At 39.0% G+C, this 14,307-nt stretch overlaps 1 protein-coding gene across 1 annotated transcript in view; it reads left to right on the top strand.

The window, feature by feature from the left end:
- Window positions 1-14,307, top strand: part of TTN (titin) — a 238,711-nt gene that overhangs the window by 179,060 nt on the left and 45,344 nt on the right. Inside the window, exons 201-222 of the mRNA XM_055719331.1 lie at window positions 42-3,008; window positions 3,110-3,430; window positions 3,549-3,833; window positions 4,040-4,339; window positions 4,649-4,951; window positions 6,043-6,318; window positions 6,434-6,733; window positions 6,824-7,126; window positions 7,367-7,666; window positions 7,787-8,074; window positions 8,171-8,467; window positions 8,556-8,858; window positions 8,952-9,257; window positions 10,043-10,330; window positions 10,433-10,723; window positions 10,818-11,105; window positions 11,283-11,873; window positions 11,976-12,080; window positions 12,590-12,787; window positions 12,872-13,168; window positions 13,285-13,872; window positions 13,964-14,266. Coding sequence (XP_055575306.1) covers window positions 42-3,008; window positions 3,110-3,430; window positions 3,549-3,833; window positions 4,040-4,339; window positions 4,649-4,951; window positions 6,043-6,318; window positions 6,434-6,733; window positions 6,824-7,126; window positions 7,367-7,666; window positions 7,787-8,074; window positions 8,171-8,467; window positions 8,556-8,858; window positions 8,952-9,257; window positions 10,043-10,330; window positions 10,433-10,723; window positions 10,818-11,105; window positions 11,283-11,873; window positions 11,976-12,080; window positions 12,590-12,787; window positions 12,872-13,168; window positions 13,285-13,872; window positions 13,964-14,266 — 9,498 coding nt within the window. The remainder of the gene's footprint in view (window positions 1-41; window positions 3,009-3,109; window positions 3,431-3,548; window positions 3,834-4,039; window positions 4,340-4,648; window positions 4,952-6,042; window positions 6,319-6,433; window positions 6,734-6,823; window positions 7,127-7,366; window positions 7,667-7,786; window positions 8,075-8,170; window positions 8,468-8,555; window positions 8,859-8,951; window positions 9,258-10,042; window positions 10,331-10,432; window positions 10,724-10,817; window positions 11,106-11,282; window positions 11,874-11,975; window positions 12,081-12,589; window positions 12,788-12,871; window positions 13,169-13,284; window positions 13,873-13,963; window positions 14,267-14,307) is intronic.

Below are 14,307 nucleotides of genomic sequence, written 5' to 3' on the forward strand. Positions count from 1 at the left end.
TTTATCCTAAAAAAGTAATTTCTGTTTTTCTCTAATTTCAGTACCTCCATCTGTGGAACTAGATGTGAAGTTAATTGAAGGTCTTGTTGTTAAAGCTGGCACCACAGTGAGACTTCCTGCAATTATGAGGGGTGTGCCAGTTCCTACTGCAAAATGGGTTACTGATGACGTTGAAATTAAAACAGATGGCAGATACAAGATTGAGACTGACAATTATTCAACTGTACTTACCATCAAGGACTGTGTAAGAAAAGATACAGGAGAATATCTACTCACAGTGTCTAATGCAGCTGGCAGCAAAACTGTTGCTCTGCACCTTACAGTTCTGGATGTTCCTGGCCCACCAACTGGTCCTATTAATATTCTTGAAGTAACACCAGAACATATGGTTATTTCTTGGCGCCCTCCTAAAGATGATGGTGGGAGTCCTATAATAAATTATATTGTGGAGAAGCGTCAGTCAAAGAAGGAAACATGGGGAGTGGTTAGCTCTGGAACAAGTCACACAAAAATTAAGGTTCCACGACTGCAGAAAGGCTGTGAATATATTTTCCGTGTTCGGGCAGAAAATAAGATAGGCATTGGTGCACCGCTTGATTCAGAACCAACAGTTGCAAAACATATGTTTGATCCACCATCCCCACCTGGTAAACCAACTGTTTATGATGTTACAGAAAATGCTGCAACAGTGTCTTGGACCCTACCAAAATCTGATGGTGGAACTCCAATAACTGGTTATATACTTGAACGTCGGGAAGCATCTGGTAAATGGGTGCGTGTCAATAAGGCACCTATACTTGATATGAAATATAGAGTCACTGGTCTTTTTGAAGGCAACACATATGAATTCAGAGTATTTGCAGAAAACATGGTGGGCTTAAGCAAACCATCTCCAAGCTCTGATCCAATAAAAGCATCACGTCCTATCACTCCTCCCGGGCCACCTATAAATCCAAAATTAAAAGACAAAACCAAAGAAACAGCTGATCTTGTGTGGACAAAGCCCCTCAAGGATGGTGGCAGCCCAATTCTGGGATACATTGTGGAATGTCAGAAAACTGGAACTACGCAGTGGAATAGGATTAATAAAGATGAACTCATTAGACAGTGTGCTTTCAGAGTACCTGGCTTAATAGAAGGAAATGAATACAAATTCCGAATAAAAGCTGTCAACATTGTGGGAGAGGGAGAACCAAGAGAACTGGCAGAAACTGTACTTGCAAAGGATATTCTTTCTCCTCCAGAAGTAAGCCTAGATGTGACCTGTCGGGACTTAATTACTGTCCGAGTAGGCCAAACAATCCGTATTGCTGGTAAAGTAAAAGGCAGGCCAGATCCTGACATAACGTGGTCTAAAGATGGCAAAGTACTAGTCCAAGAAAAGCGTGTTGAAATACTCCATGATCTACCTAATGTTGAACTGCAAGTGAAAGAAGCCAAAAGATCTGATCATGGCAAATATATTATAGCAGCTAAGAACAGCTGTGGACATGCTCAAGCTTTTGCTGTTGTTAATGTACTTGACAGACCTGGACCATGTCAGAACCTGAAAACAAGTTACGTCACAAAAGATTCTTGTATGATCACTTGGGAGAGTCCAGTGGATAATGGTGGCTCTGAAATTACAAATTACATAGTAGAGTACCGTCAACCTAACCAGAGGGGATGGTCAATTGTCTCCTCTGATATTGCTAAACGATTAGTAAAGGCAAATCTTATAGAGAACCGTGAATACTTCTTCAGAGTTTGTGCAGAAAACAAAATAGGTCCAGGTCCTTGCATTGAGACCAAGACTCCTATCCTTGCCATCAATCCTATTGACAAGCCCGGACCACCAGAAAATCTTCACATTGCAGAGAAAGGAAAGACATTTGTTTATCTGAAATGGAGAAGGCCAGATTATGATGGTGGAAGTCCCAATTTGAGTTATCATGTTGAGAGAAAATTGAAAGATTCAGATGAATGGGAAAGGGTTCACAAAGGCAGCATTAAGGAAACACACTACATGGTAGATAAATGTGTTGAAAATAAGATTTACCAATTCCGAGTTCAAACCAAGAATGAGGCAGGTGAAAGTGACTGGGTAAAAACAGCTGAAGTTGTTGTGAAGGAAGATCTGCAAAAACCAGTGCTAGACTTGAAGTTAAGTGGAGTGTTAACTGTCAAAGCAGGTGAAACAATTAGAATTGAGGCTGGAGTCAGAGGAAAACCACAGCCTGAAGTTGTATGGACAAAAGACAAAGATGCCACAGATCTAACCAGATCTCCAAGAGTCAGTATTGAAACAACTTCTGACACATCTAAGTTTGTTCTCACAAAATCAAGACGTAGTGATGGTGGGAAATATGTGATTACTGCAACTAACACAGCTGGAAGTTTTGTAGCATATGCTACTGTTATTGTCTTGGATAAACCAGGTCCTGTAAGAAACTTGAAAGTCACTGACATTTCAAGTGATAGATGTACTGTTACTTGGGACCCTCCAGAAGATGATGGTGGTTGTGAAATACAGAACTACATCCTGGAAAAATGTGAAAGCAAGCGTATGGTTTGGTCTACATACTCTTCCTCTGTCCTAACGAACCATGCAAATGTGACACGGCTCATTGAAGGTAATGAATATATATTCAGAGTTCGTGCAGAGAATAAAATTGGCACTGGTCCACCAACAGAAACACAGCCAATTATTGCCAAAACAAAATATGATAGACCTGGACGCCCTGACCCTCCAGATGTCACAAGAGTTAGCAAAGATGAGATGACTGTAGTTTGGAATCCACCAGAATATGATGGTGGCAAATCAATTACAGGATACATTTTAGAGAGGAAAGAGAAACGATCGCTAAGATGGGTTCCTGTTACTAAGACTGCAATCCCAGAGAGACGCAAGAAGGTTACTAACCTCATCCCTGGTCATGAATATCAGTTCCGTGTCAGTGCAGAAAATGAAGTTGGACTTGGAGAACCAAGCTTGCCATCAAGACCTGTAGTAGCAAAAGATCCAATAGGTATGATACCACTGTATTCTACTGTAATTTTTTTAATGTTAACATAACAGATTGCTGGATTCACAACTGTGTTCTTATCTGTCATTTTTGTTGTCTTTCAGAACCACCTGGTCCTCCCACAAACCTGAGAGTGGTTGATAGCACAAAGAGTTCCATAACACTTGGCTGGGGAAAACCAGTGTATGATGGTGGTGCTCCAATTATTGGATATGTTGTGGAAATTAGACCAAAAGTTGAGGGTGCTGATCCTGAAGCAGGATGGAAACGATGCAATGTTGCTGCCCAAATTATTCATACAGAATTTACAGCCACCAGCCTCGATGAGAACCAATTATATGAGTTCAGAGTTTCTGCCCAAAACCAGGTTGGCCTTGGCCGACCAGCTGAACTGAAGGAAGCTGTGTCTCCCAAAGAAATACTTGGTGAGTTTTCCCATCCTTTTTATGAGTATTTACATACAGTCTTTTATTTGTACTAGGTTTGTTTTATTTTGTTTTGTGTGCTAAACTTTTCATTTTATTGTTTCATTTTGTCTTTCAGAACCTCCTGAGATTGAGTTGGATGCAAGCATGAGAAAGTTAGTGATAGTCAGGGCAGGATGCCCTATTAGACTTTTTGCCATTGTTAGGGGTCGCCCAGCACCAAAAGTCACCTGGAGGAGAATGGGTATTGATAATGTTATCAGAAAAGGACAAGTTGATCTAGTTGACACTATGGCCTTCTGTGTCATTCCCAATTCAACACGTGATGACTCAGGCAAATATTCATTGACACTTGTTAATGCAGCTGGAGAAAAAGCTGTATTTGTGAACGTCAGAGTGCTGGGTAAGTAATGACAGAAATATGTCTAGATAATTTTTTAACTACGTTGAATGTTCATTGCAGGAATTTTTATGACCCCAGGGTGCTACCATTTTTAAGCACAACTGTATCAGCTGACACTAACTCCTCCTGTGTACGAAGCTGTTAGCCCCTTTAATTTTAACTTAATAAAGAAGAAAAGACTAGCATAAATTGAAATTTCTTTATAGATACTCCTGGACCTGTGTCGGACTTCAAGGTTTCAGATGTCACCAAGATGTCATGCCATCTTTCATGGGCACCTCCGGAGAATGATGGTGGTAGCCCAGTGACTCATTACATCCTGCAGAAACGTGAAGCTGACAGGAAGACCTGGGGAACAGTCACTGCAGAATTAAAGAAAACGAGTTTCCAAATAGCTAACCTTGTACCTGGAAATGAATATTTCTTTAGAGTAACAGCAGTAAATGAATATGGGTCAGGTGTTCCAACTGACATACCAAAACCAGTTCTAGCAACAGATCCCCTAAGTAAGTATGCCTTTATGCACATCTTCCATTTTTTTCTCTAATTTTAATATTTTGCATTTTTTGAAAGTTGTTGTTTCTAAACTGGACAATACTACTAACTACTCAATGATAAACATAAATATTTCAGTATCAGTTTCTTTCAAATAATACAATCTATGAATATAGTACCTTTGCAATTGTAAAGAATGTTTTCCATAGTGTCCTTGTTGATTTAGCATGGACAGCATCCAATAATTCAGTAAGTAGTCAATAGTCAGAAAATCTGTTAAATTCAATGTTTAATGTGTTTGTGTTTTTTTCCTCTGAAAGGTGAACCTGATCCACCAAGAAAACTTGAAGTTACTGAAATTACGAAAAATAGTGCTACTTTAGGCTGGCTGCCACCACTACGTGATGGAGGTTCTAAAGTTGATGGATACATTGTTAGCTACAAAGAAGATGACCAACCAGCAGATCGTTGGACAGAATATTCAATTGTTAAAGATCTTTCCATTGTTGTAGCTGGCCTGAAAGAGGGAAAGAAATATAAGTTTAGAGTGGCAGCTAGAAATGCTGTAGGAGTAAGTTTGCCAAGAGAAGCTGAAGGAGTATTTGAAATTAAAGAACAACTCAGTAAGTAAAAATTTAAATACTACCTATGCTGCAATAGTCTGCTTTAATAATGAAATGACCAAGAATTCTAGTTCTTTGAGTGAGTTCCAGAAAGACATATGCTTTGTGAAGTCATCTGGAGGACTATGGTTAACTGTATTGAATGTTTTGACAGGTCAGAAAGGATGAGAGTTGACCTCTAATTCAGAAATATTAAAGAATTTTGCAGGTATGGTTTCAGTTGAAACCAGAAGATAGGAACTAAGGAGAAACAATAAATACCTTCAATGAACTTACGATGAGAGAGGAAAAGAGAGTGATAATTTGAGAGATAAATGGGGCCAGAAGTGACAGCTGTTTTAAGAGAAGAGGAAACAAGTTCTTTATATTGTAGAATTGTTTGAGATGTCAAGCAAAAGGCAGGGAGCACAGGTTGGCCTAATTAGGGTGGTAGGGTCCCTGAGGTACAGGAAGACATAGGGGTTAGAGGCAGATGAGAGAACCTTCTTCATTTGTGAAATGGAAAGAGGAAGAGAGAGGTACAGGAGCAAATGAGAAAACTAGCCAACGGCAGGAAGGAAAGTACATCAAACATATTACCAGGTTTCTTTTTTTAAGAAATCAGATGTTGTGCAAAAAGAAGTTGTAGAAGGGGCTCTGTCTGAAAAGTAATCCAAGGATATTAAAGGATTGACTGTGGAAATGGGTTTAGTTCAGTAGGAACTTCGGTCTGTCTTTTCTCCTCCTTCATACTTGTCTTGTAGAAAGTCAGCAATAAGGGAGAAACAAGTTCCAGATATAAAGTGGAATTACATGTCATGCATTAATAGTGCACAAGTCTCTACGTAAACACGTGAGAAGGAAATCCAGACTCAAAAATACTCTCTTATAAACTTAGCAGAATGTAAAAGTAAGACTAGAATAGATACTGCCCACTGCAGAATCCCTAGTTGTCCATAAGTGGAACCTAAATTAAAAATTATCAAGCCATTCCTGCTCGTGATTCCACTTAGGAGAGAAGCAGAGAATGTTTACAAGAAAATATAAGAAAATGTTAATCAATATGCCACAGAAGCTGAATTTATAAGTCTGTGTGGTTTTTTTTTTTTCAGTCCCACCTAAGATTCTGATGCCTGATCATGTTCACATTAAAGCTGGAAAGAAACTGAGAATTGAAGCTCATGTATATGGGAAGCCTCAGCCAGTCTGTAAATGGTTGAAAGGAGATCAAGATGTACTTACATCCAGTCGCCTTGCTGTGCATAAAGCAGAAAAGTCTTCTGTTCTTATCATTAAGGATGTAACTAGAAAAGACTCTGATTTTTACACTCTTACTGCAGAAAATAGCTCTGGTATGGATAGTCAGAAAATCAGAGTGATAGTCATGGGTATGTTTCATTTAATTATTTTTAAACCCAGCTTTATACAGAACTAATTTAATATATTCCAGGGGTTGCAACGTTCTTTCATCCCTTTTTTTCCTTAATATACTTTTTTCTGCAGATAAACCAGGTCCACCACAGCCTCCATTTGATATTTCTGAAATAGATGCTGATGCTTGCACTCTTGCATGGCATATACCTCTTGAAGATGGTGGCAGTAATATTACAAACTATGTAGTTGAGAAATGTGATGTAAGCCGAGGAGACTGGGTAACAGCTTTAGCTTCTGTCACGAAGACAAGCTGCAGAATTGGAAAGCTGATTCCTGGACAAGAGTATATGTTCCGCGTTCGTGCTGAAAATCGTTTTGGGATTTCTGAGCCCCTTACTTCTGGCAAGATGATTGCAAGATTCCCATTTGGTATGTCAGTTTTTCATAGCTGCATTTCTCTTTTTAGTCCTCCTAGTAAGAAAGCATGTGATTGAAATTCATCTTTGTGCTTCATCCTAGATGTTCCTAGTGAACCAAAGAATGCACGTATTACCAAGGTCAATAAGGACTGCATTTTTGTTGCCTGGGATAAACCAGATAGTGATGGAGGAAGTCCAATCACTGGCTATCTCATTGAGCGCAAAGAAAGAAACAGTTTACTGTGGGTGAAAGCTAATGACACAGCTGTACGTTCCACAGAATACCCTTGTGTGGGGCTCATCGAAGGTCTTGAGTATACCTTCAGAATTTATGCATTGAACAGAGCTGGAGCAAGTAAACCTAGTAAACCAACTGAGTTTGTCACAGCAAGAGCACCAGTTGGTAAGTCAAACATACCAATAATTTGCAACAGACTGCTGTTTTTATGGTCATTTTCAGTATATCTGCAACTCTTTATGATCTTCAGTTTGCCCTTATGTTTGTATTTTCATGTATACCATGACTGCACTGTGAGTGCACTTTGTGAGTATGCTGTAAATAGGATCCAGCCCTATTAAAGCCATTTTTTTAATGTTACCTTTTTTGGCAAAACAGACTATAACATGATCTTATTTGCCTTAGATCCCCCTGGAAAACCTGAAGTTATTGATGTTACTAAGAGTACTGTATCACTGGTATGGACAAGACCAAAGCATGATGGTGGTAGCAAACTTATTGGCTACTTTGTTGAAGCTTGCAAATTACCTGGTGATAAGTGGGTTCGGTGCAATACAACACCACATCAAATACCTCTAGAAGAGTACACTGCTACTGATTTGGAAGAAAATGCTCAGTATCAATTTAGAGCAATTGCCAAAACAGCAGTTAACATTAGCCGACCTTCGGAACCTTCTGATCCAGTGACCATTCACCCAGAAAATGGTAAGGAATGTAAAGGCATTTGAGAACTCTGATAAGAGTGTGTGCATATTGAACTAACACTCATGTGGAGAATGAGATGTTTATCTCTTACTAGACTGATAAAGTCTTGGGTTCTTTCAGTTCCCCCCAGAATAGAGTTGGATCTGTCTATGCAGTCACAGCTTACAGTAAAAGCTGGAACTAATGTGCGCCTGGAGGCAAATGTTTATGGCAAGCCAATGCCAACAATCACCTGGAAGAAAGACGGAGAAGTTTTAAAGCCATCTGAAGGTGTTAAGATCACCACTAAGAGAAACCTTGCTACGGTAGAGTTGTTCAGTGTTAACAGGAAGCAAACGGGAGACTATACTATTACTGCTGAAAATACAAGTGGATCCAAGTCAGCAACCATTAAGCTTAAAGTACTTGGTAAGCTAAAGACTATCTGTTAATAATAAATAACATTTATAATTAAATGATACAGCAAGAGATAGAGCTATAACAATGTGATGTTAATTCTTCTAGATAAGCCTGGTCCACCAGCCTCCGTTAAAATCAAACACATGTATGCCGATCGTGCAATGCTTTCTTGGGAGCCTCCTCTGGAAGATGGAGGTTCAGAAATTACTAACTACATTGTGGACAAGCGTGAAACAAGCAGACCAAACTGGGCCCAGGTCACTGCCAATGTACCCATTACAAGCTGCACAGTGGAGAAACTAATAGAAGGACATGAGTATCAGTTCCGCATATGTGCTGAAAACAAATATGGTGTTGGAGATCCTATCCTGACTGAACCAGCAGTTGCTAAGAATCCATATGGTAAGTGCTTTGTGGGGTAGCTTCATTAGTCACTGGTTTTTTGTGTGCCTTACGAATGTGAACATAACTTTCAAATAAATCTTCACAGATGTACCCGGACCTTGTGATCCACCGATAATTAGCAATGTAACGAAAGACTTTATGACTGTTAGCTGGAAGCCACCAGCTAGTGATGGTGGATCCCCAATAACTGGTTATATACTTGAGAAGCGTGAAACTAAGGGTCTTACCTGGACAAAGGTAAACAGAAAGCCTGTCATTGAAAGAACTGTCAAGGCTACTGGACTCCAAGAAGGAACAGAATATGAGTTCCGGGTCATAGCATTGAATAAGGCCGGACCTGGCAAGCCTAGCGCACCATCTAAAGCAGTATACGCTCGTGATCCTCAGTGTAAGCTACAAGTCTCAAATATTTTCCATGTTTATTTCCTAATACTTTTTTACAGCATTTGGTGTGACCATTTTATGTTATTTTTGCTCTCAGATCCTCCTGGCCCACCTGCTTTCCCGAAAGTGGTTGATACTACTCGTAATTCGATAAGCCTGTCCTGGGGCAAACCAGCATATGACGGAGGAAGCCCTATTATTGGTTACCTAGTGGAAGCAAAAAGAGCTGACACAGATAACTGGGTCAGATGCAATCTACCCAAGAACTTACAGGCTACACGATTTGTGGTAACAGGTCTGATAGAAGATACAGAGTACCAGTTCCGCATTTATGCTGTCAATAAGATTGGATACAGTGATCCAAGTGATGTTCCTGATAAACACACTGCCAAAGACATTTTAAGTATGTTTGCTGAAAACAAATTATCTTGTTGACTTTTGCTTTAGTTCATGGGATGGGTTTCAAAGACAGGGTTTGTCACAGAACACAGAAGGAGATTAATTTGGAATCTGTCATTTCTCAAAAAAATTAGGCTAGAAGTGGCTAATTTGGATGAGAATAGGGTGATTAGGAACAGGAACTGAGTAGAATCTGAGTGGTGTCTGCCTTTTTCATTTTTATGTTAGATGCTCTGCTGCCTTCTAGTTTGGGTCTTCAAGAATTTTTTCTTTCTCTAAGCCTAAAATTAGACTTTTCAGTTCTCTTGTGTTCTTAAAACTTCCACTCTTCTTCATGTCTTCTAAATAATTTGAGAACAAGATTACCATTCTAACCATCTGTGTGACACACTATTTAGTTGTATGACACTTATTCCTTAAGAAGCTGGCTTCTGTATGCGTTTTGCTGTATGTACAAAAGCATTGCTTCACAGAACTGTCTTGGTTCAAGAAAAGCAGTATAGTCCAGGAGGCTTTGAAACTCCTTTGAATTCTAGAGAAACTAGGAGGCTTCTTCATGTGATAAGTAAAATAAATGGTGGAAAAGGCAAAAAAATGGAATTTAAACGAGTGCAAAATAATGCCAAGTTTGCAAATGATCTTGAAACGGGAGTCAGGAAACTAAATCACTAACATCATCATGGGTTCATACTAGTGAAATGCCAGTAAAGAGGAACTTTTTGTTGCAGTAACTTTAGTGATAGTCTTAAAGATGATGTTTTAACTGCATGCTTTTTGTTAAACACACAGTTCCTCCTGAAGGAGAACTTGATGCAGAACTAAGGAAAGTCCTTGTGTTGCGTGCTGGAGTCACTATGAGACTTTATGTACCAGTAAGAGGACGTCCACCTCCAAAAATTACATGGTCTAAAGTGGGTGCCAACCTAAGAGATAGACAAGGATTAGATATCAAGTCAACTGATTTTGATACCTTCCTGCGTTGTGAAAATGTAAACAAATACGATGCTGGAAAATATGTTCTCAGTCTGGAGAACAGCTGTGGCAAAAAGGCGTACACCATTGTTGTAAAAGTACTTGGTAAGTGTCAGGGGTTTCCCCATTATAATGATTTGTTAACTTTTTAACTGATAATTTTTTTTATTTTACTACATCAAATGTCGGTTTGTTGTGTTTATCTAGATACTCCGGGCCCTCCAATTAACCTGATTGTAAAGGAAGCGTCTAAGGATTCTGCCTTCATTACATGGGAACCTCCACTAATAGATGGTGGCAGTCCAATCACAAATTACGTCGTTGAAAAACGTGATGCAGAAAGAAAGTCATGGTCCACAGTAACAACAGAATGTCCAAAGACAAGCTGCAGGATAACTAACTTAGAAGAAGGCAAATCTTACTTCTTCAGGGTTTTTGCTGAAAATGAATATGGTATTGGTGACCCCTGTGAAACTCGTGATGCTGTTAAAGCTTCTGGTAAGAAAAAAAGATCCATTTAACTTGTTTTGGTGTTCAAATCATATATATTTCTCGCTTGAATGGACACTTACTATACTTTTCTTCCATCTAGAAACACCTGGGCCAGTTGTGGATCTAAAAGCTTCAGCTGTAACAAAATCTTCATGCAATTTAGTATGGAAAAAACCTATCAGTGATGGTGGAAGCCGTATTTTTGCATATGTTGTCGAGGTCCTGATTGGTGAAGATAAATGGCAAGAAGTCATGCGGGCAAAGAACCTCCATTTTTCAATGAGAGACCTAAAAGAAGGGGAAGAATACACTTTCAGAGTGAGAGCCCAAAATGATGCTGGATATGGAACTCCAACGGAGATCACAATTGTGGCAAGAGATGATGTTGGTAAGAAGCAAGATCATTGATGCAAAGCTTCACTTACCCAAATTACATTTATTTTATGCTTATTATCATTACTATGCATACATACAAATCAGGTGCTTACATAAATACAAAACAACATTTTAATTTTATCACATAATTTATGTATAGTTTAATAATGGGTTTCTTTTATTTTTACAGTGGCACCTGATCTTGATTTAAGAGATCTACCTGATTTGTGCTATATAGCTAAAGAGGGTAGCAATTTCCGTCTTAAAATCCCAATTAAAGGCAAACCTGTCCCTGCTGTAACTTGGAAGAAAGATGAAGACCAGGCACTTACTGAGAGTGGAAGAGTTGCATTTGAATCTACAGCAGTTAACACCACACTTATAGTACATGACTGCCAAAAAGCTGATGCTGGAAAATACACAATAACTCTAAAAAACGTTGTTGGCAGCAAGGAAGGCACTATTTCTGTAAAAGTTGTTGGCAAACCTGGCATACCAACTGGTCCGGTGAAATTTGACGAAGTCACAGCCGATGCCATAACCTTAAAGTGGGGCCCTCCAAAAGATGATGGTGGTTCAGAAATCACTAATTATGTCCTAGAGAAGAGAGATAATGTAAACAATAAGTGGGTGACTTGTGCCTCTGCAGTCCAGAAGACCACGTTTAGAGTTACAAGACTTCATGAAGGAAATGAATATACATTCAGGATCAGGGCTGAAAATAAATATGGAGTAGGTGAAGGTCTTAAATCTGACCCTGTCATTGCAAAACATCCATTTGGTAAGTACCCATTATAATTTTTAAAATTGAAAAAAAATGTTTTAGGGGTGGTATTTATTTTTAGTGTTACTGCATATATATATATATTTTAATATTTTTCAGATGTGCCAGATGCTCCTCCACCTCCCAACATTGTTGATGTTCGGCATGAATCTGTAGCTTTAACTTGGACTGATCCCAGAAGAACTGGAGGCTCACCAATCACAGGTATGTCCCAAAAGCCTCCCTAGTGTTTCAATTCTTAATAGTTCTTTCCCTGTGTCAAAGGGTAAGCTAAAACTATCAGGTGTTTATGCTTTAGATTGATTGATTGATTGATTGATTGATTGATTGATTGATTGATTTCACTGTTTTACTTCCTACTCTTTGTCTGTGATTATTTTTAAAAAATATTTAACTTAAAAGTCAGGAAAAGACTAACTGAAAAACAATATTTTTGCACAGAGTCAAAACATCTAAAGAAAGAAAAACAAACTTACATGTTACATTACTTGGGTCTATAAAATTAGCAATTTGCATTTACAGACATCTCGTAATTGTGATTACATATAACTGTAAGGTATGTCCATATCCATTTCTTAATCTGTTTTTCAGTGTTCCTCTTGTACAACGTGTATGTGACATGCCATACAGGCAGTATGATATTTCACAATGCTATGAGAAATTAAGATTTCTAGAAAACCACTCATACTTTCATCTCACCATTTATCTTCTAGGTTATCACATTGAAGTCAAAGAAAGAAATAGTCTTCTGTGGAAGAGAGCAAATAAAACACCAATAAGAATGAAAGATTTCAGAGTGACAGGATTAACTGAAGGTCTGGAATATGAATTCAGAGTAATGGCAATCAATATGGCTGGAGTAGGAAAACCAAGTCTGCCATCGGAACCAGTTGTGGCACTTGATCCTATTGGTAAGTCAACATGAGAATAAAAAGGAAAATTCTGAAATTTGAAAAAACTTTTGTTTGACCACTATCTATTATTTCTTCTTCTAGATCCTCCTGGGAAACCTGAAGTTATCAATGTAACTAGGAACTCAGTAACACTCATTTGGACAGAACCAAAATACGATGGTGGCCATAAGTTAACTGGCTATATTGTTGAAAAGCGTGAATTACCCTCAAAGACTTGGACAAAAGCTAACCATGTGAATGTTCCAGACTGTGCATTTACTGTAACTGACCTCACCGAGGGCTCCAAATATGAGTTCAGAATTAGAGCAAAGAACACTGCTGGGGCTATCAGTCCTCCATCTGAATCCACAGGAACCATAACATGCAAGGATGAGTATGGTATGTAGATGGCTAAAAATGTAGAATTTTATTTGAATAATTAATACTAAATTCTCTTCCCCACCCCCCCGTTCTTGTTATAACATTTGGGGGGTTTTGTTTCTTTGTTTTGACAGAGGCACCAAGCATTGTTATCGATCCTACTTTGAAGGAAGGTTTAACAGTAAAAGCAGGAGAGACCATTACAGTGTCTGCTATTAGTATCCGTGGTAAACCACCTCCAACTTCAGCATGGTCAAAAGCTGGAAAAGATTTTAGACCATCAGAGCTCGTGCACATTGAAACAACACCAACTTCTTCTACTCTAACTGTCAAATACGCAGCCAGAAAAGATTCTGGAGAATATACAATCACTGCAACCAATCCTTTTGGCACTAAGCAGGAAAGCATACATGTGAAAGTTTTAGATGTTCCAGGACCTCCGGGGCCTATTGAGATCAGCAACGTTTCAGCAGAAAAAGCAACTCTTACATGGTCACCTCCTGCAGAAGATGGTGGATCACCAGTCAAATCATATGTTCTTGAAAAGAGAGAAACTAGCCGTCTGCTCTGGACATTGGTTGCTGAAAATATTGAAAGCTGTAGGCATGTTGTTAGCAAGCTCATTCAAGGAAATGAATATGTTTTCCGTGTCTCAGCAGTAAATCAATATGGCAAGGGTGAACCAGTACAATCAGAACCAGTTAAAATGGTGGACAGATTTGGTACGTAGAAAGCTAAGAATTTCCAGTGCGTTTTTATTAATCTCTGAAGACCTGAATTTTGTGTTAACTGTACTGTTCTGTTCCTTAACAGGTCCCCCAGGCCCTCCTGGAAAACCAGAAGTAACAAATGTGACTAAAAATACTGTCACAGTTACCTGGAAAAGGCCAGTAGATGATGGTGGAAGTGAAATCACAGGTTACTATGTGGAGCGCAGGGAAAAGAAAGGTTTAAGATGGGTCAGAGCAACAAAGAAACCAGTTTCAGATCTTAGATGCAAAGTAACTGGTCTCCAGGAAGGAAATGAATATGAATTCCGTGTCAGTGCAGAAAACAGAGCAGGAGTTGGACCACCAAGTGATGCTTCTAACTCAGTAATGTGCAAGGATGTTACATGTTAGTATCATGCCTTTTCTTTTTTTGGGGGGTGGCTGGGA

Source organism: Falco cherrug, chromosome 8 (genome assembly GCF_023634085.1).
Source record: "Falco cherrug isolate bFalChe1 chromosome 8, bFalChe1.pri, whole genome shotgun sequence".
In the NCBI taxonomy this organism is placed as follows: Eukaryota; Metazoa; Chordata; class Aves; order Falconiformes; family Falconidae; genus Falco; species Falco cherrug.